Genomic DNA, 19,860 nt, shown 5'->3' on the forward strand with positions numbered 1-19,860 from the left:
TCTTCAAAAAGAATCGCCATCAGAGAAATGGGTATGTGCACGACGATTACATTGCCGAAGAAAATGAAGATGGCTATTCCGACGACGATGACGTGTTTGTAGAAGATCCTACGCTGGAAATCTCGTCTGCAACAAAACCACTGATGCATCCACGACAAAGAACTCGAGTGAAAAGCAAACATCCTGATTGTAAATTGATACTTATTTGTAAACCAGTTTTGTATTTTGTGATATTTGTCAGTGTTTTAGGAGGCCTTATGTCCGCCATTTTGTATTCAGTGAATAAGCATAAACATACTCAGGAAGTGACGTCAGGTGGTGATCCGAAGTTGTCTATTAAAAACAATGGTGATGATATTGTGGGTTGTGACAAGATCGAAGTTGAAGACGTGTGGGTTGTCGGGATTCCCAAATTCCTAACTGAATCAGCATTTAGATTAGTGGACATTAACAAAGATGGCGTTCTTGACGTTATTATGGGTTTTGGAACAGGTAAGTCGATTCAAAACCTGATATTCTCTTTTTAAAAACAGCTGATATAAAGCCTATTAAATCTGAAAATTTAATCCCTATGAAATAACAAACAAATTCCATATGTTTCTCGCTGGTTTGATTCATTTTGAGTTTCTGAAGAGAATGTGACTAACAATTTTCTAAATATAGTTTCTCGATTTGCAGAAATAAATTTCTATAAGTATTTCGATTTTGATTTTCGATCTGAATACCTCATCCCATACCACCTCACAAATAGCACATAAAATGGAAAGGGCTCGTGTATCAATCTGTTTTCGGATCTTTGATCAACAGAACGATTTTACTAGGTACTGAAATGTGCGGATAAACGGGGCTCCACTGTAGACCTACATGGGTTTCAGATTTGTGTATTTAACCACGCAACTGAACAGGTTACCAGATCTAATCACGAACTTAGTTGACCACCATGTAAGAGACATCTTCTCTTCTAAACCGGAAACACATGACGTTCGGGCGCGAACAAAGCACCTGGTTAAGAAAGAAAGAAACAAACAAACAACTCCGTTTGGCGAACAAAGTAAAATGAAAGTAGCGTCTTAATTGTATTGTTTCAGGAGCTGATGGTTATGACATACCGGAAGTGGTCTGTGATATCTATTTCCATGGCCAGTCACCATGTTACGGTGGGGTGATGGCTCTAGAAGGTAAAACTGGTAAAGTTCTCTGGAAGCAGTTCAGTAAACACGAACTGTTTGGTCTGAATTGTAATGTGGACTTGAATGAAGATGGTGTGCTGGATTGTCTAGCTGGTGGCCGAGCTGGGGTAAGTAAATAACGAATTCCAATAAAACAATATTAGCTATGTGGACTATAGATTTTTTATAATACACTAGGTAGGAATAACGCCACCCCTGGTGCCCACATAGATAAGAAATTGACGATAAAACTCCACACGTTTAAATTTTTCCCAAAACAACAAGAGAAATATACGTATTACGTCATTGAAATGTATTGCCGAACATATTTTAGATTTCGAGTTTCGTTTTGCGGTTCGGATCGTTATTACTTTGGTTCTTTTTTAAGAACGGGTCTGTATTTGCACTTTAATTCCAGACATTTGATGCTATAAGTGGTAAGGATGGAGATGTTTTATGGAGATATGGTAAAACTGATTTGATGAATTTCTACACTCCCCAGTTTATAGCCGATATAGATGGTGATAAGGTTTCCGATATACTTCAGATACATGGCGGAGACCCACTTCAAGATCCAGGTACGTTATTGCCGATATTGGTATGACTAGGTTTGTCGGAGTTCAATCTAATTATATTAAATTACAATTTCGTATATCTTTTTTCGTTTTTTGATATTTTTAGTCTCTATTGTAATCTAAGAAGTTTTCTACAAAAGTCTGTCCCATAAGTAGCATTTTTAACCAATCAAAGCGCGTCATGTAGAATCCTCTCTTGATAAAATAAGGAATTGTGGGATAGTGAATCCCACGAAGGGAATACGACATCATCCTCTTTGGATATCGCTATCCCACAATTCCGCATTTTATCCAGAAACGGGTTTTAGATGACACCCTTTGATTGCTTAAATCAATTCAAAACAAATCTCATATATATATATTTATCACTCAAAGTCATTCTAAGATTACCAGTACTGTTTTGAAGCTTTATTGGCTTTCACCAAATTCACTGTAATGAAACGGGCAAATTCGATACACCAACAAACTTGCTCAGATAATAACTGTGAAAAAAATAAAATGAAATGAATGGAGTTTTACGTCCCGCACGTGATTGGGCTAATGAAGACAGGGCAGCGTCATGCAGTATGGAATGAGGTAAATTTTGCCAGTACAGCGGCATTAGCCTGCTCTTTTTGCGATATCAAGCTGTCTAGGAATCTTCTACGTACACAGCCTGTAACATATGGGCTCTCGGTTTATTGTTCCATCCGAACGACTGGACGATTTTTCCATGTCAGCACCTCTTACCTACATCACTGCCAAGGGGGAAACCGGTTTGAAAGAAGGGTATTATCTCGGCCTGTAGCGGCCGTGCGGCTCCCAGATACTAACTGGATGATAGATGTTCCGTATATAGAAAGCGTAAATTGGTTCTACATTTAATGGATTAAATACTTGACTCTTTTATTGCGTCGGACATATCACGGCATGTGATGTCACTTCGTTAACGATGTCTTCATTAAAGCGCAATTTAAAATTTTCACTGCTAATCTGTCTTAAAGCCTTGAGATTTTTTCGGTGAATCTTTGTGAGTCACTAGCGAGAGATCTGTCAGTGTCCCCTCTATTTGAGACTACATTTCATTTCCACTTCACAGGCAAATTACATTCTCGAGCTTCTCTCTAGAATGGAATGCGACTTGCACGTCAAAATTGCTTGCCAACTTATGATGGGAAAATGTTGTTGTCAAGTACAAAATCGTCTTGCCACGGCTGTTACAATAATTATTGGAAAGACGAAACAGAAATACCAAAATTTCAATATTTTTTAAATAATTTGATCTCATCCGGAAAATTTTGTTAAAATCTGTTAAAAGTTGTGTCTTCTGTTACTGAAGGAAATTGGTTATACAAATTTCATGTAGCCGAATTCTGTAAGAGGGTTCAAGGCTATTACAAAATCCAATAAGTCTCGCAAAAATAGTAAGTGTTCCTTGAGAGCACTCTCAAACAGAAATTTATATTTCGACACTTTCTAGCAGACGCCCCTCTACCAGACATCGCTCGCCACAGTTTTATCGACAGTTCTATCGATATCTGACATTTATAGCAGATCCTCTTCGAGAAAATCGCTCTCGTCTATCGAGAGTTGGTTGCGACTGTCTATCAGTTTCTTTGACCATTTCAATATTTTTGAAATAATTTGATCTCATCCGCAAAATTTTGTTAAAATCCGTTAAAAGTTGTGTCTTCTGTTACTGAAGGAAATTGGTTATACAAATTTTATGTAGCCGAATTCTGTAAGAGGGTCCAAGGCTATTACAAAATCCAACAAGCGAATTTGTCTCGGGGAGCAAAATCTCGCTATAAAACTCTCAGTGGACACCCGGCTTTACAGTTAGTTATATTATTATACAATAACTAATGAGGTTATTACAATAGAGACGTCTACATCATTTATCATTAACTTTTCATAAGTTTTCTTATACACTTCTAATGGCTCGCTGATTGTCTTTGTGTAGAGACCACAATCTATATTTCTGTTTTTTTTAACATTCCTCTGCGTTTATCAAGGATCAAAGATGAAAATTAGAATGGGCCGGGACCTCACCTTATGTTAAAGATTCCTTGATGGTTGGAAATCAAGTAAGATAATGCTGCTATAATGGCAAAACAGCAAGGCATTGCCTTTCCACATTTGCCCAAACGGGTACAGAAAAATGGGACATAAAACTCCATATTCCCATATCTGGTTAGATTGGTGAATTTTGAAAGTTTGATTTAGATTTTTATGCCCCCAAATCACAAATAGACGATCAAAATTCAAATTTATCTGGAAATCGCCAAAGAGGTCGCCAAGTCGCTTCGATATACTAAACATTGCAAATTTTTACGATCTTCTGTTTTCGTCTGATACTTTATGTTTTTGGACTTAATATTTTATGTACTGTCTTGTGATATGGATTGCAAGCCAGCTTTTGGAAACATTTAAAACCGTTTCTTTGAGAAGGATTCGAACCCACGACACCTAGTTTTATTATTCAGGTAGTAAATATCGACTGTCCGGTAACATCATGTTATTCAGTGGTAAAACAGGTCAAGTTATAAAGACTATTGGAGTACCGGATAAAAAGGAATCGTACTATTCACCACAGATATATAGTCAGAAAGATGGTACTCAGATAGTATTGTTTGGTACTGGTGGGGAAACACATGGTGGATCATTGTGGAGAATCACTCTAAATCATCTTATCAAAGGACAGATTTATAAGGTACATCGCCAACCACTTTTTTGCACTTTTATAAGACCTCGTGATCAGTGGGGGTATATTAGAATATTTTTTGATAATTAGGATTGATGTGTTGCATTTTGACATTTTAGGTGATAGGGAGTGGGGATGGGATAAAAACTAAGAATGAAATGGGAGGTACAATTAGGGATAGAAACTATGTGTGGGAGATAAATCCCTTATACCCACGGCGCTTCCATAGCGCTGCCGCATTTGAAATCTCAGCCCCGATAGGTGTACCTTTATAATGTCAGTTTGTCCCGAATTTGTACCCCTAATCCAGGAGCCTGACGCTGACAATTCCGTTAAGAGAGTCCACACACAAATAAAGGTAACATTTGGGATTTTTCGGTTTCCTGGACATTTACCCCTTAGATTGTCATACTTTGGATCCGGCAAGTGTTATTCATGAAGATTATGACATTATGATCACTTACATGTTAAGTATTAGGGGTTGAGAGCGCAAGCACACGAACAGTCTTGGTCGCTGATTTTTGTCGTCAACTCGAATCTTGAGTAAAATCTCGCGTGTGCCCGCGCTTCAACGACTAAATTATCGCGTACCCGACAGGATTTATCATATCAAACATGTTTGATATTTGGTTTGATTAATCTATCGCCTGACTAATGACAGAGCGTCATTATCTAATAAGATTTATTTCCTTTCATTTGCATTATCTGCACGTGGTTATGGACATATCGGAAAACGACAGCTGTGGGAAATTTTTTTGTCTCCCCGTGTGCTCGCATTTGGTAGGTGAAACTCTTGACAAGACTCTCGTCAGCGACAAAAATCGACGACCAATACTGTTAGTGTGCTCCAGAATATTGCGGTCCTTTTATACGTAGACCAAGAGGGTCTGTATGATTGAGGTTTCTTACATATTCATTCATTCATCCATTTTTTGTATTTTTGCAGGCTAAGAGAATATATACAGATAACTTCAAAGGCGTAATGACACCGCCAGTGTTGTTGGATATAAATAAAGATGAGGTCGTAGATATTGTTATTTCTATGTTTAATTCTACGGTACTGGCTATAGATGGACGGACATTTCATGTGATTTGGAACTATACATTTCCTAGTTCAGAAACATATTGGTAAGAGAGTTGATTATAAGGAAACATTTCGCATTCTGACTAACTTTATTGTTCAACATATTCACTTAAAGGGATTGTAAAGAGGTTATCTAAAACATAATTATATGTATCTGGGACACCGATAGCATCAAGTTGCACCATTCCAATCTTGTCTTTGGTTCGTGCAATTTCACTCATCACAAATTCCTTATGTAATACAAGCATATTTTGCGATTAGTGATACTTATCTTTTTGGCCGAGGGTCTGGGGGCTCGGGGATTGACATGGCCCAAAAATTGCTGCCAAAATACGTCACTGTTGATGTGGTATCATTAAATCAATGTAATAGTTTGTGTGATTTTTTTTTTTTTCAGTACACCAGCTGCAGGATATTATAATGATGACGAGGTTCCTGATTTTCTCATCAAATATCAGAATGGTCCAGGATTTCCTATTTACTATTCCTCTGAAGTTAGTATATGATATATATATTATACCATTCATAGATATCTTATAATACAACATCTATATAACCATTCGTAAAATCATGACCTTAACCAGACTTAATTGTTCGCAGGGCAATTGTATATGGTGTTTAGTTGCAGTAATGGAATTGGTCGGTTGTCAGAATTTTTCAGGGGGGGCAATCCATGTACCCTTGTCCTATGTAGCTACGGACCTGCGTAAAATCCATGTAATCCCATTCTATGGTTTATAGTATAAAAGTGATTTATAATTCATACCATAAAATGTTCGTTCCAAAAAGGGATAGAGGAGACTCTAATCTGTTGTCTATAAACCGAGGCCCCGTGTGCTACAGGCTGTGCACGTTAAAGATCCCTCGACAGTTGGAAATCTGAAAAGAGCCGGCTAATGCCGCTGTCCTGGCAAAATTTCCCTCATTGCACCCTGCATGTTGTGCCCGTCTTCATTAGCCCACATGGTGCAGAAAAGAAGGACGTAAAACTCATTCATTTCATTTCATTTCTAATTTGTTGTCTGAAGCCATAGGTCTGTTAAATTCCTTTTCTATGTCAATAACGCAATGCAATGCAATGGTTGTAAATCCCATTTCCTTCTTCATATTCAATAATGGCAATACGGCATAAAGAAGTTCTCAAATCCATTTATTTTTTTAGACTACAGTACTAGATGGTAAAACAGGCCAGCCGTTAATATCCCCTAGTGTTAAAGATTCTATCGGAGCCCAATCATCACCTTTAACTATCAGCGTCGAGGGTCGAGGGAATGATATCTTTCTATTCTGGGTGGCTGATTGCCTAGGACATGTTGGACAGGGAGGGCAATATGGTTTCGTCAAAGGTAAGACACGCTGCCTGTCTGGTATAGATATAGTTTCGTCAAAAGTAAGTTACGCTGTATGTCTGGTATAGATATAGTTTTGTTAAAGTTAAGATACGCTGTCTGTCTGGTATAGATAGAGATTTGTCAAAAGTAAGTTACGCTGTCCGTCTAGTATAGATAGAGATTTGTCAAGGGTAAGACATGCTGCTTATCTGGTATAGATATAGTTTTGTCAAACATAACATGCGCTACTTGTCTGGTAGAGATATAGTTTGATCAAAGGTAAGACACGCCGCTTTTGTTAAAGTTAGGATATGCTGCCTGTCTGGTATATAGATATGGTTTCGTCAAAGGTAAGAAACGCTGCCTGTCTGGTATATAGATATGGTTTCGTCAAAGGTAAGAAACGCTGCCTGTCTGGTATATAGATATGGTTTCGTCAAAGGTAGGAAACGCTGCCTGTCTGGTATAGATATCATTTCGTCAAAGGCATGACAAGCTGCCTGTCTGGGATACTACCTTTTAGAATGAAAATAAATTGATCAAACTTGGCAAATGAATGTATATATTCGTTATTGGACGTCAGTGGCGGAGCCAAAAATCTCATAATTAGGTTAGAAATTCGGGCAATCACAAATATTTCGCCCCCCTCGGACGTAAACCTTGCTCCGCCACTGATGGACGTACCTAGTGTCATAAGTAGATGTATACTACAAAATTCCTTTAATATCTGTTAATCTACAAAACTAAGTAATTACACATTAAAGTATTTAACAAAAAACGCTTAAAATATAACGCGTTTGTCAATAATTGGTACGTTCTATGGGTGTGTCGGAATAAACGGGGATTCTGTTGTTTAGTTATGACACCAGGCATATCCATTGATGACTATATAGTCCTATTGGCAGGCTAATGGCGAAGTTTGAGAATTTAAATGTAATTTTCATTCTGTGTGGCAGTTAACCATTAATTTCTTTATTTTGCTTTTTATCTAGGTACAAACGTCCACGAAAAAAGTCGCTCTGATAATTGTCGCTTAAGATTTAAAACGAAAGGTTTCACAGAATTACTGGCGAAAAGCCGCCATATTAAATCTCGAGGTGTTAGAATTTACTATTCAGGTCAGATCTTTTTTCCTTTGCTATTCGTTTTCAGATACCTCCCCAATTAGGACGGTGGAGAATGCAGCTAACTCGATTTGGGCAGTGAAAAAATAATAAATATTTCATTTTTTCTGCCCTGAGGGTGGCCCCCGTCTAAAAACGTCATTGGTATCGAAACTTAAAGTAGAGCAATACAGCAGACTTTTTGGATTTCAGTATCTCACAATTCCTCAAATCAAGAAACACGCCTTGATTGGTTAAAAAGGCTACAGACATTTTGTGGAAAACTTCTTAGATTACAATAGAGATTAACTATGTCAGGGAAAAAGAAAAAAACGAAATTGTAATCGAAGTTTGATTTCCTCTATGTATTCTATTGATTGGAACAACAACTCGACCCGTACCAACTTAACATCAGCCTCGCCAACATCTCTGTTATTTGATTATTACAGAGGATAGACTCAAGGTAGAACACTCTAAATGGATCAACACAACCCAAGAGGCTATAGAATTTGTCCAGAATCATCCGGAACACATCAAGGATTATGATTATTATGCCAATAGAGCCCGTAAAATGGAAGTGGAAAACGTCGAGAACACGATGGTAAGATTTTCTGGTTTGACATCATTCCTGGACATTCAAATATAACATCTATCATCGGGGTGTTAGTCATTGCTAGAGACAGCACAAGCTACAGGGAATCGAAAGTTTGCGATTTATATTTTGCTTTTGCAGTTGTCATTTGATTGGTGTTTTTGTCTGATTCATATAGATCCAAACGTCCTCCATGGAAGTTACTCTAGCTTACGGAAACTGCCGAGAATTGCCGAATGATACAGATCACGATGTTTCCTTTTTGTGCTTTTACAGTTCGTTACAGTCACTAACAGCAAAATACCAAACAAATCATCTTGATCTGCATTGTTAATCAGAATTGAATCCTTACTGTAAAAACACAAACGGTACAACGTATGGTTAATTTCATCAATATTAAGACATCAATTCTGTATATTTTAAGGGAAATGGAGATGAAGATGAAGACAACAATGTTTCAGGGCAGGATTTCATCAATCCAAACCAGAATCCTGTTACGTCAAGCTCGGGAAAGAAAGGAGGTTTCAGACCAAGACCACGGCCTCGCCAAAGGCAACGCAACAGACAGAAAATGAAGCAAAGGCCGATAAGTCGTGGGCGTAACCAAGGACGGTACAGGGGAGATGTTCCTGGATACCCTTACGATAAACAGTCGCCATTTTCTAGTTACTATAGCAATGGCGAGGAAGATCCCGAATATCAACGTGAGAATAGACAAGGCGGTCGATATTATGAACCATATGACCCAAGATACCAAAGCAAACGATCTCAATCCAAAACCCATCCCTTGGCAATGGCAAAGCGATCAGCAGGAGCAGATTCCATTGACACTGATTTTGAAAAAAACATTCGTTATATTTTGGAAAATGTTAAGAATGATTCTGGTCGAATAAAACGCCATGTTGGTCCACATGATGGCGAAGGAATTCAGAGACTTATTTCAACCGGAACTGTTGCTCCAACCACACTTCCGGTAGATCATCCTGATTACAATCACACAGCTGAAATCGTTTTTGCAACGTATTGGTTTTTTCCTGCACAAACTCAGGCTATTCTTGCATCAGACCAAAAGTGTATCTCAGATTTGATGGCTAAAGAAGCAATTCGAATGCAACCAAACAGTAAGTATATATTTTCCAATACCTACCCCTCTATCATATCAAGCTGTGAAATTCCAGAACGTCTGATATCACGTTTCAAATGTTTGAATGTAGTTGTTATCAGGCGGGAAATGTTTTGAAGAGAAATGTGAATAGTGATATCAAAACAAAATTGAAAAGGATCACCAGTTTCAGAAACTATTACATCAATTAGGGCGTCAATTAGCCCGCCAAATCTGACCGGATGTGATATCGACACTGTTAAGGTCAAACTCAAAAGGTCACATTTTTTGCTCCGATCCATGATGGTCAAATCAGAGCCGCATATCACGTCCGAGGAACGGGTATAGGGCCAGAACAGGGTCGAAATAGATTTTTATCGTTTAGAAAAGTATTACATGTATATGATGAACCGTGATGACAATGGACATTGAATGTGGTTACCCATTCCAAACTTTATAAAATTAAATTTCAATTTCTGTCTATGAAATGGCATAGTGAGGTTTCCGAGGAAATGAAGAGTGTGATAGCAATCAGTGGAGCCAGGTTTACGTACGAGGGGGGCGGAATACCTGAGGTTGCCCGAATTTACTAACCTAGTTATGAAATTTTTTCCCGAAAAACATGCTCCTTTGGCTCCGCCACTGATGGCAACATCGTAAAGGACCGTGGATAAGGGGCGCAGTTCCATTGATAAAGGTGGTGGAGTCCAGCTGTTTATAGTCATAGAAGCAGACCGTTTTCCCATAAAGAGTCCACGGGGCTGCGGGCAAAGCTGTCTGCTCGTGATCCCCGACGGCGGGGGAAATTGGAAATTGGATTGTCGATTATTTTGATAACCATATGAGCCACAAACGTGGTTCCACCATTGACATAAGTGGTGGGCACCCGTCCATGTATCTCTACAGCAATCCGCGCCTTTTAGGTTTTAGCTTTCATTTTCGTATCTTGTAGGTAAATATTATGGGATGGATCATGATGCCTATGAACATGCTATAGTTAAGGAATGTTTGAAGAAATCCGGAAATGATCAGCTCAATGATGATAGAAGAACATATGAAAGTCAGACTTCTTACAATCCATATAATGTACACATGGGACAAATGACTGTTTACAGGTAAGGCTGCATTATAAAGGTCTAAATTTTGAATCGGGACTAGATAAATCCTTTAATTACTTTTGAGTTTTTATCTTTTAAGAAATTCCATCAGAACTTAATTGCAGATACGTGTTTATATTATTTGAAACATTTCTTAACCAGCACGGAAAGAGAGCCTTAGCATCGGACCTCCTGTACACAAGGCATCATAATGTTTAAGTTGATTTATACATCGAGTGGCCCAGAAAAAAACGATAACACCACTCGATATATCTCGTCAATTTGAATACATCGATAAAATTAGACACTGCACAATGAATACTTCAAGTGTTGCAGAAAAAACGTATTCCTAATGGGTACCACAAATAACCATTAACAGACAAACTTTCTCTATAAAAGAAATTCATGTCTTCTATGTAATATTATTGCCCGGGTCTTTTATTACAGACTAAGAATAAAATGTAGCTGTGGTGATATGGAGAAGCTGAAGAAGGAGAATAAAAGATGTAGCCGTATTTTACCATTTAAAGAACAAGAATGGCCAAGTTATATGGGGCGTGGTGGAGATGGCCATTGGAGAGCTCGCAAAGGATTGTGATTATTACCAAAGTCAATGCAAAGGTGTTAATTCCAAATAGGGCAATAATCTTACTAATAGTATGATGTTACTTTGGTATAACAATGTTATTACTGAGTCTTCATTGACCTCGTTTTTCAAAACGGTTTAAATTATCATTAAAACGGTTTCAGTTATCATTGATTCGGTTTTTCAAAACTGTTTCAGACGTCATTGATTCTGTTTTCCCAAAAAAAATGAGATAATACTATGCTCATTTGGAAACTCTCGTTTGTTTCGCTGATTAAGGTGGAGAGTGCAGGACCACCTTTCAGAGTTATTTGTTTGTCCCGGATCTCCCCCTCCAGCAAGATGTGTAAGGGTTATGTTAGTTTGTAAGTTAAGTCAAAACCACATTATGAAAATACCTTGCTACTCTTGTTATTAGCTATTTAAATTATGCCAAATTATTACTATGTATTTTATATTGTTACCTCAACGTCCTGTCTCTCCTTGTATTTAATCTCTCGCAACCAAAAATAATAAATAAAATATAAAAAAAATAAAACAGAAAATAAAAGATTAAAAGAAAGTTTAAAACAAAAAAACAAATATTTAAAATTATTTCCTAAAAAATAAAAAAAAACATGGCAAAAATTACAAAATAAATATATAATTATATAAAGAAATAATTTATCATGTGATGTAAATTTTGTAAATAATATTAATTCAATGTATGCATTTTATTTTTTGGATGTAAATTGTCCTTCATGCAAATAATTGTTATTAATACATGTGTTATTCTATCAATAAAGTTAACAAAAATGTGTTTTAGTGAGTTACATGTCTACAATGACTTCCACGTCATGAAGGCTAATATGACTTCCACATCATGAAGGCTAATATGACTTCTACATCATGAAGGCTAAAATGACTTCTACATCATGAAGGCTAAAATGACTTCTACATCATGAAGGCTAATATGACTCCCACATCATGAAGGCTAATATGACTTCTACATCATGAAGGCTAATATGACTTCTACATCATGAAGGCTAAAATGACTCCCACATCATGAAGGCTAATATGACTCCCACATCATGAAGGCTAAAATGACTTCCACATCATGAATGCTAAAATGACTTCTACATCATGAATGCTAAAATGACTTCTACATCATGAATGCTAAAATGACTTCCACATCATGAAGGCTAAAATGACTTCCACATCATGAATGCTAAAATGACTCCCACATCATCAAGGCTGTAATAACTCCCACATCATCAAGACTAATAACTCCCACATCATCAAGGCTAAAATTACTTCTACATCATGAAGGCTAAAATGACTTCCACATCATGAAGGCTAATATGACTTCTATATCATGAAGGCTAATTTTAATGACTTCCATACCATGAATACTAAAATGGTAAATCTTTCATAGCTGCAAATAAAAATGATTGTAATAGTGCACTTTGTAACATTATAAAACATTAAAAATTGTAAAATGAAAGTCACATTTTATCAAAATTAGTTTTAATTCTAATTTATATAACGCTTTACATGGTTCATTTCCAGAATATTTACAATCATGGATAAGGAGACAAACCAAACAGCAAAACATAAACCTAGATCATCATGTAAAACATAAGACAAAGGGGTCCATAAAAGAGGGAAAGGAGGGTTTAAGTTGTCAGACAAATAAGTGGGAGGGGCTTAATTTTAAATTTGTAGAGCTGAATAATAATCATAGCAATAGATTCTCCAAATGCAATGAAAAGGAGTATAACATCTAAGAAGAAGTTTTAAATTGGAGAAAAATAGCGAATTACAATTCTATCTAGACATCAAGTTTAAATTTCGTTGTATACGGAGAAAAGGCAATTTAACAATATATTGCAACGATGAATTGGATTAATTAACTGTGCATTTTAATGATGCATTTGTATAAAATAATGAGAGTACAAACCAATCATTTTTATCAACCTTGTGTTGTGACAATTCTTTGCTAAAAATATCAAATATATCAACTCATGTATGTGCACTGGAACCTCAAAATTTCTTCATGTTTTTATTCAAAGAAAATTGAACACTATGTATTTTGTGCACCTTCACTTATCAAGCCAAATTTACTTAAAATAATGCAAATATTTCTGATAAACCCTGACACGTTGTGGATACAAGTGTTATTCTAGCAATACAAAGGACATTCCGGTAGCATTGGTTTTATTTATAAATAAAGAAAAGGAATTCTGTGAAGATAAAATTAAAAAGTTTTAAGGAACCCTGGAAGGTTTCAAGACAATAGTATGGATCTCATTTTATAACCATAGTTACATAATAGAAATAAAGGCTGCTTTTTAAGGAATTTCTGAGGTAAAAAAGAAGAAGAGTACCCTAATGCAATCAAAATCAAAACAGTTTACACAAAAAACAATCAGACTAAAACATAGACCTAAATATAGCTCCAGTCATTCTGATTCTTAAAAAGTTCTTGAAAAATCATGTCCAGGTTGCATCTATCTAATTAGAATTAAAATACAAATTCTTATCTTTTTTGGTTTCTGATAATTTAAGTCTACATTGTAAATCCAAATAGTTTTCTAGCAAATTCCTGTCCCGAAGGTAGTATATTTAACCAATCAAATCGTATCATGTAAAACCTGTTTCTTGATAAAATAAGGAATTGTGAGATAGCAAAACCCAAATAGGCTGTCATATTGCTCTATTTTAGGTTTGATATCCCACAATTCATTATTCTATTTAACAGGTTCTATTCTATGACACACTTTGATTTGTTAATATACTACCTTCAAACAGACCTGTGGTAGAAAACTTCTTTGGTTACGATTGAGACTAAAAATATCAAAAAACAAAAATGATACGAAATTGTATTCTTATTTGAATTAGATTGGTTGAACTTTGAACAAATGACAAAAGGAACCAACTAGATCTAAATATAACTCAGGTAGCACAAAACAAAACAAAATAATGAACAAATATGCCCTATTTGGTCAAAACTTAAATAATAAATTAACTTCATCTATACAATTTATTCATGTAAAAAAACATAATCTGTGCAAAATATATTTAAATATATAGCTGAAGTGAAGAAGTTTCTTTAATATGGAATCTATGGTAGCACAGAAGCCACTCCATACAAAACTATGTGCAGTTTTTACATGGATATAACACACACGAACAAACTATTTTGAACCTCTTTTACGACTTAATAAGCCGAATTTTGATAAAGGCTAGAATATATCAACAAAACCTTCAAATCACATTTAAAGTCATTTCTAAACCTTAAAGTATGATTTGAAGGCTTTGTTAAAATATTTTAACCTTTATCAAAAATTTGATATAGAGATTCAAGATGGCTGTGAACTACGTAAGTGTGTGTTATTTCCATATAAGAACCATACATAGTTTTGTCTCAGGCCATCAATGGTTCACATTATTTAAAAGTCAACTGAGAGGCTTGAAGTATTATTTTTTTTGTAATTTATGTGTACTAAAATCTATTTCTTTTCTGGATATAAATAGTTGAAGCTACATAATGGTAGGAAAGGTTGAAATAGACTTAATACTGTTTATATTTAAGTTCTAAAACATTGCTGGATTACATATTTTAACATTGTCATAGTGTCAAACTATTACAAACTACGTTACTTACTAAAAGCTTGACAATGTGAAGATGATATTTTTAGTGATCATATAGTAATGTCTTCATGTGTAAATTAACTGGGTTTATTAAAGAGAGATATCTTAATAATAAATATATACAATTAAACAACAAAATAACAAACAGGACAGGACCTCATTTTACAAAAATAGGAGAGTAGCTAAACCCGAGCACACAGTTGGTTTTAGGAATTTCTTTTAAACAAATCAAGCAGATTTTTCTATTTTTCAACAATCACGGAACATCTGCTAAAATGTCTGACAGAAAATTTTTCTTTAAAAGAAAATATAGTTCCTCGCTTAACAAAAAGTCACTCAATTTTAAGACCTAAATAAAGGCCCTGCAATCAATATTTACAAAAACAAATCTTATGAGAATTTCACCCGAATTCTTGCCTAATTACAAAAACATAATTTAACAACTATTTAGCACTATAAGAAATATAATGTTCTACTACTGGTTCAGCCAGTAATGCATCAAAATCAAACAACAGGAGTGAGATCTCAAGTAACTTGGTCTATATTGACTTTGCTTTATGAAAAAGGCAGCTGAATAAACCAAGATTTAAAGCTCTTTGACGAATCCTGAATAAGACATGCTTGTTTTTGGTAACTCTGTTAACTAACGACAATTGGATTTTATTCACTCATTAATTTGCACCATTTTAATTTTCAATTAGACATCATCAGTAAAACAAAACAATCTCTTGAACCTTGTAATTTTGAGGGCAAATAATACAAAATATATATAGCACTATAAAGAGACCTGTAGAAACAAGACTATGATTTTAAATTGGACAATAGCTTCAACCGTCCAGCCTCATAGTCATCTTCATCAACACTAACCAGTAATCGAATTGATTCATGGCCAACCGCTTGTTTTAAAGAATCTGAAAAATAAAAAGTCAATAATTGAAGTGCTGATGAGGTTATGTCTTGCTTCATTAAAGTGATTGTAAAGAGGACTTCTAAACATTTTAAGTGAACATGTATAGGGGACACTCATAGAATCAATTTACACCATTCTGATTTTCAATCAGACATTAGAATGGCTCTTGAAATTTCACTGTATTCTGTAAGTATTTTATGACGATACTATCCCAAAGGATCAAAAGCAGATATTGCGCTAGTAATGTCTTAAAATGCTTACTTTTAGTGGAATTTTAAGAGCCAAAGACTGACTTAAAATTAGAATGATGCACATAAGTTTAGAAAACCTGTTCAAAATCTCAATATAAGGGCAGAAGGAGTCTTTGATATCCATCAAGTGATCCAAATCAAGAGTTTAATTCTTCTGATGACGTGTAACATAATATTGCTTAATTTTGAACAAAATTCTAGACCCACAGCTTTGATCATATTCTTAATGCATTTTTTCACAATTTTTGCAGCCATCATTATATAAAGCCGGAATATGTTAATGCACAAGCTGTACAAATGTATTTTCTTTAATTTAAGCACATTCCCTTGAAGGTTGACAGAAACCAAGCTTACCTGTGATGAAAACACCTTTTAAAGCCTCCAACAAGGATCCATTTATATAGTCTCTCCAAAACGCATCAAGATAAGTCAATTCACAAAATTTAATGTCACACACAATGGACCCAAGATCTCTGGATTTTAATATAGTATTGGCTTGAGCAAATTTTTCAAATTGTCTTTCGAGTAGGTCAGGTTTATCAGAGAAAATGTTCCCATCTAAAGCGTTCGAATGTTGACTGTATTCAGCTTTGACTCGTAGTCGAATATCTAAAAAAAAAAAGGTTTAGATTTAGAGAAAATACACAACAGTAAGAATGACATGTTGCCACAAAAATTCACAAACCCTTCTAGAAGATAATAGCTCACATAAATAAAATTAATTTTGGTACAAGCAGAGGTTGTTATCTCATTTCCATTGAGCAACACTGACACACTAAACAAACTCTTGTGACAATTAAATTCCTCAAAACTCTGCTTTTTCTCAGAAGTTTAAGTCAAGAGAAGCAATGATCTGAATTTATTTTTGCCTTAAAGACAGCTTGAGATTAGCAAACACCTTATTCCTTGAAGACAGGTTCTATCTTAATTATCATAAAATATATTCAGATACAGAGAGAATATCTTCCGGGTGCATGTGTGTGCATTGCTTTTACTAATCAGCCTAGTGGTTGCTCTCACTCCCTTTTTAAATAAAAAATCACAAAAATTTATACCACAAGACTCTCTCTTCTTAAAAATATTGTCTTCTATTTTTTCTTCTTGCAACGTTTCAGTTTTTACTTTTTTGAAATTTTTCTTGGAATTCATCTGTGACTTTCTTTTCCGTGTTGAGCTTCCATTGTTGAGGTTTAAACTTTGGTTGTTGCAGGAATCTTCAGCTTGCCTGCTAGTACTAGGTCCTGTGCTTTTACAATCTGCTTCTAAGTAAGCTTCAACTGGATCTTGTTCTACAACTGAAATATCAGAAACCATGGAAAGTCCTGTAGGTAGTTAACCGAAATGGCCCCAAAAATCAAAATTAGTCAAAACAGCCCAATAACGCTCTGATTTCAAACAGAATCATTGGTCAAAATGGCCCCCCTTAAAAGTCTGTTAATACTGCTGTATTCTTTTCATGTTTAGATTTAAGTTCTACGAAGGGAAGGACATTTCTCTTTTCAGGGTTTTTGTTAGGATCAGTCTTTGAAAGAATGTATAAGCTTATAGTTTTCTATCATGTTCATGATCTCCACCTCCTAAAGTTACAGGAATTAAGACTAAAAGATCCAAAAAGGATTGTCATGATTGTAAGAATGAAACACCCTTTCGGCTTCATTTGATTTGCATAGCTTGGCTTCAATCTTGATCTCATCTCGTTCCTTGAACCATGTCCATACGAATTTCTCAATATCTGTAAATTACCTGGTTTTCTTTCTCGCATCGTCATCATATGAATTAGATCATGCCTGGTTAAAATTCGGAATAAACTGATTATATGTTGAAAATTTGTTTCATCGATGCGACCCATTTTTCCAAGTGCGAGGAGCAAAGTATGTCCGTCTTTAACCTTTGGAATGAGATCATCACTAAGGCTTCCTTTGTAGGTCATGCTGAGAAGAGCCATATTCCTGATTGTGATTTGCTTCCCGACAATTCTGAACACATCGTCTATAGTTTTACGACTAAATTCGTGCATCTTTTTCTGACTTCCTTCTAAAGACGCCATCTTGGAATAAATGTTATCATTTTCTGCGGGATGAAATTAATTAGGGAATGGAATGCAAAATGTTTCAAAATGAAACTTTCAAAAAAAATATCAAATGGCTTGGAAATAAATCAAAATAGTATGTCGTTATTAGCAATCAACCCAACAATGGCGCTCTGTCGAATATCTATAACAAAAAGAAACATTTCTTAAATGCTGCATTCGTTTCTGTATGTGATCACAAACATGTAAATTCAAGAACTTGTGTCTTCGATTAAGTAGTAAATTGTAAAAAGAGTTTATTCAGGTGCATTGTGTGGTTGTTAAGACACATTATCCAAAAGATCGAAGATGATATATAACAACTTCAGATAGCTAAAATTGAGCTCTAACGATTGGAAGATCAACTTTTTGGACCATAAGTATAAAATAATATATTTAACACTTTCAAGGGAGGTAATTGTTTTAGTCTTAGTGTAAAAGTTCAAGGGAGGTAATTGATTGTAAAACAATTCTGTTGTAAAACTTCAAGGATGGTAATTTATTGTAAACAATGCTATTGTTAAACATCAAGGGAGCTAATTTAATGTAAACAATGCTATTGTTAAACTTCAAGGGAGGTAATTTATTGCAAAACAATTCTATGGTAAAACTTCAAGGGAGGTAATTCATTGTAAAAACAATTCTATTGTCAAACTTCAAGGGTAATTTATTGTAAAACAATTCTGTTGTTAAATATCACGGGAGGTAATTTATTGCAAAACAATTCTATTGTCAAACTTCAAGGAAGGTAATTTATTGCAAAACAAATTTATAAATTAACTATATTAAATATATTAATATTCGAACAGTGGTATTTCTATATCGCTTTACAATTGATATATTGATCAATATTTAACAGTGGTATTTCTATATATCTCTACAATTGATCTATTGATCAATATTTAACAGTGGTATTTCTATATCTCTCTACAATTGATGTACCGTATTGAGCACTATTTTAACAGTGGTATTTCTATATCACTCTACAATTGATGTAGTTGATCAATATTTAACAGTGGTATTTCTATATCTCTCTACAATTGATGTATTGAGTACTATTTTAACAGTGGTATTTCTATATCACTCTACAATTGATGTATTGATCAATATTTAACAGTGGTATTTCTATATCACTCTACAATTGATGTATTGAGTACTATTTTAACAGTGGTATTTCTATATCACTCTACAATTGATGTATTGAGTACTATTTTAGCAGTGGTATTTCTATATTACTTTACAATTGATGTATTGAGTACTATTTTAACAGTGGTATTTCTATATCACTCTACAATTGATGTATTGAGTACTATTTTAACAGTGGTATTTTTATATCACTCTACAATTGATGTATTGAGTACTATTTTAACAGTGGTATTTTTATATCACTCTACAATTGATGTATTGAGCACTATTTTAACAGTGGTATTTCTATATCACTCTACAATTGAAGTATTGAGCACTACTTTAACAGTGGTATTTCTATATCACTCTACAATTGATGTATTGAGTACTATTTTAACAGTGGTATTTCTATATCTCTCTACAATTGATGTATTGAGCACTATTTTAACAGTGGTATTTCTATATCACTCTACAATTGATGTATTGAGCACTATTTTAACAGTGGTATTTCTATATCACTCTACAATTGATGTATTGATCAATATTTAACA

General features: G+C 34.9%; 2 protein-coding genes across 2 annotated transcripts; one reads left to right on the forward strand and one right to left on the reverse strand.

Annotated features, from left to right (window-relative positions):
• Nucleotides 1-257: 257 nt before the first annotated feature.
• Nucleotides 258-8,010, forward strand: LOTGIDRAFT_113097 (hypothetical protein; the record flags this gene model as incomplete). The annotated part of the gene is made up of 8 exons (XM_009050952.1): nt 258-492; nt 1,089-1,297; nt 1,588-1,747; nt 4,210-4,436; nt 5,374-5,555; nt 5,909-6,005; nt 6,674-6,857; nt 7,835-8,010. 8 exons carry the CDS (start codon nt 258-260, stop codon nt 8,008-8,010), a joined length of 1,470 nt encoding a protein of 489 aa, XP_009049200.1.
• Nucleotides 8,011-15,756: 7,746 nt separating this feature from the next.
• LOTGIDRAFT_213215 (hypothetical protein) lies at nt 15,757-18,148 on the reverse strand (the record flags this gene model as incomplete). Its single annotated transcript, XM_009050953.1, has 4 exons — nt 17,860-18,148; nt 17,172-17,411; nt 16,471-16,725; nt 15,757-15,866 (listed from the first exon to the last, which is right to left on the reverse strand). The coding sequence occupies exons 1-4, from the start codon at nt 18,131-18,133 to the stop codon at nt 15,757-15,759; spliced, it is 879 nt and encodes a 292-aa protein (XP_009049201.1). The 5' UTR covers nt 18,134-18,148.
• Between the last annotated feature and the right edge of the window lie 1,712 nt (nt 18,149-19,860).

The sequence above is a fragment of the Lottia gigantea genome (assembly GCF_000327385.1).
Source record: "Lottia gigantea unplaced genomic scaffold LOTGIsca_16, whole genome shotgun sequence".
Lineage (NCBI taxonomy): Eukaryota > Metazoa > Mollusca > Gastropoda > Lottiidae > Lottia > Lottia gigantea.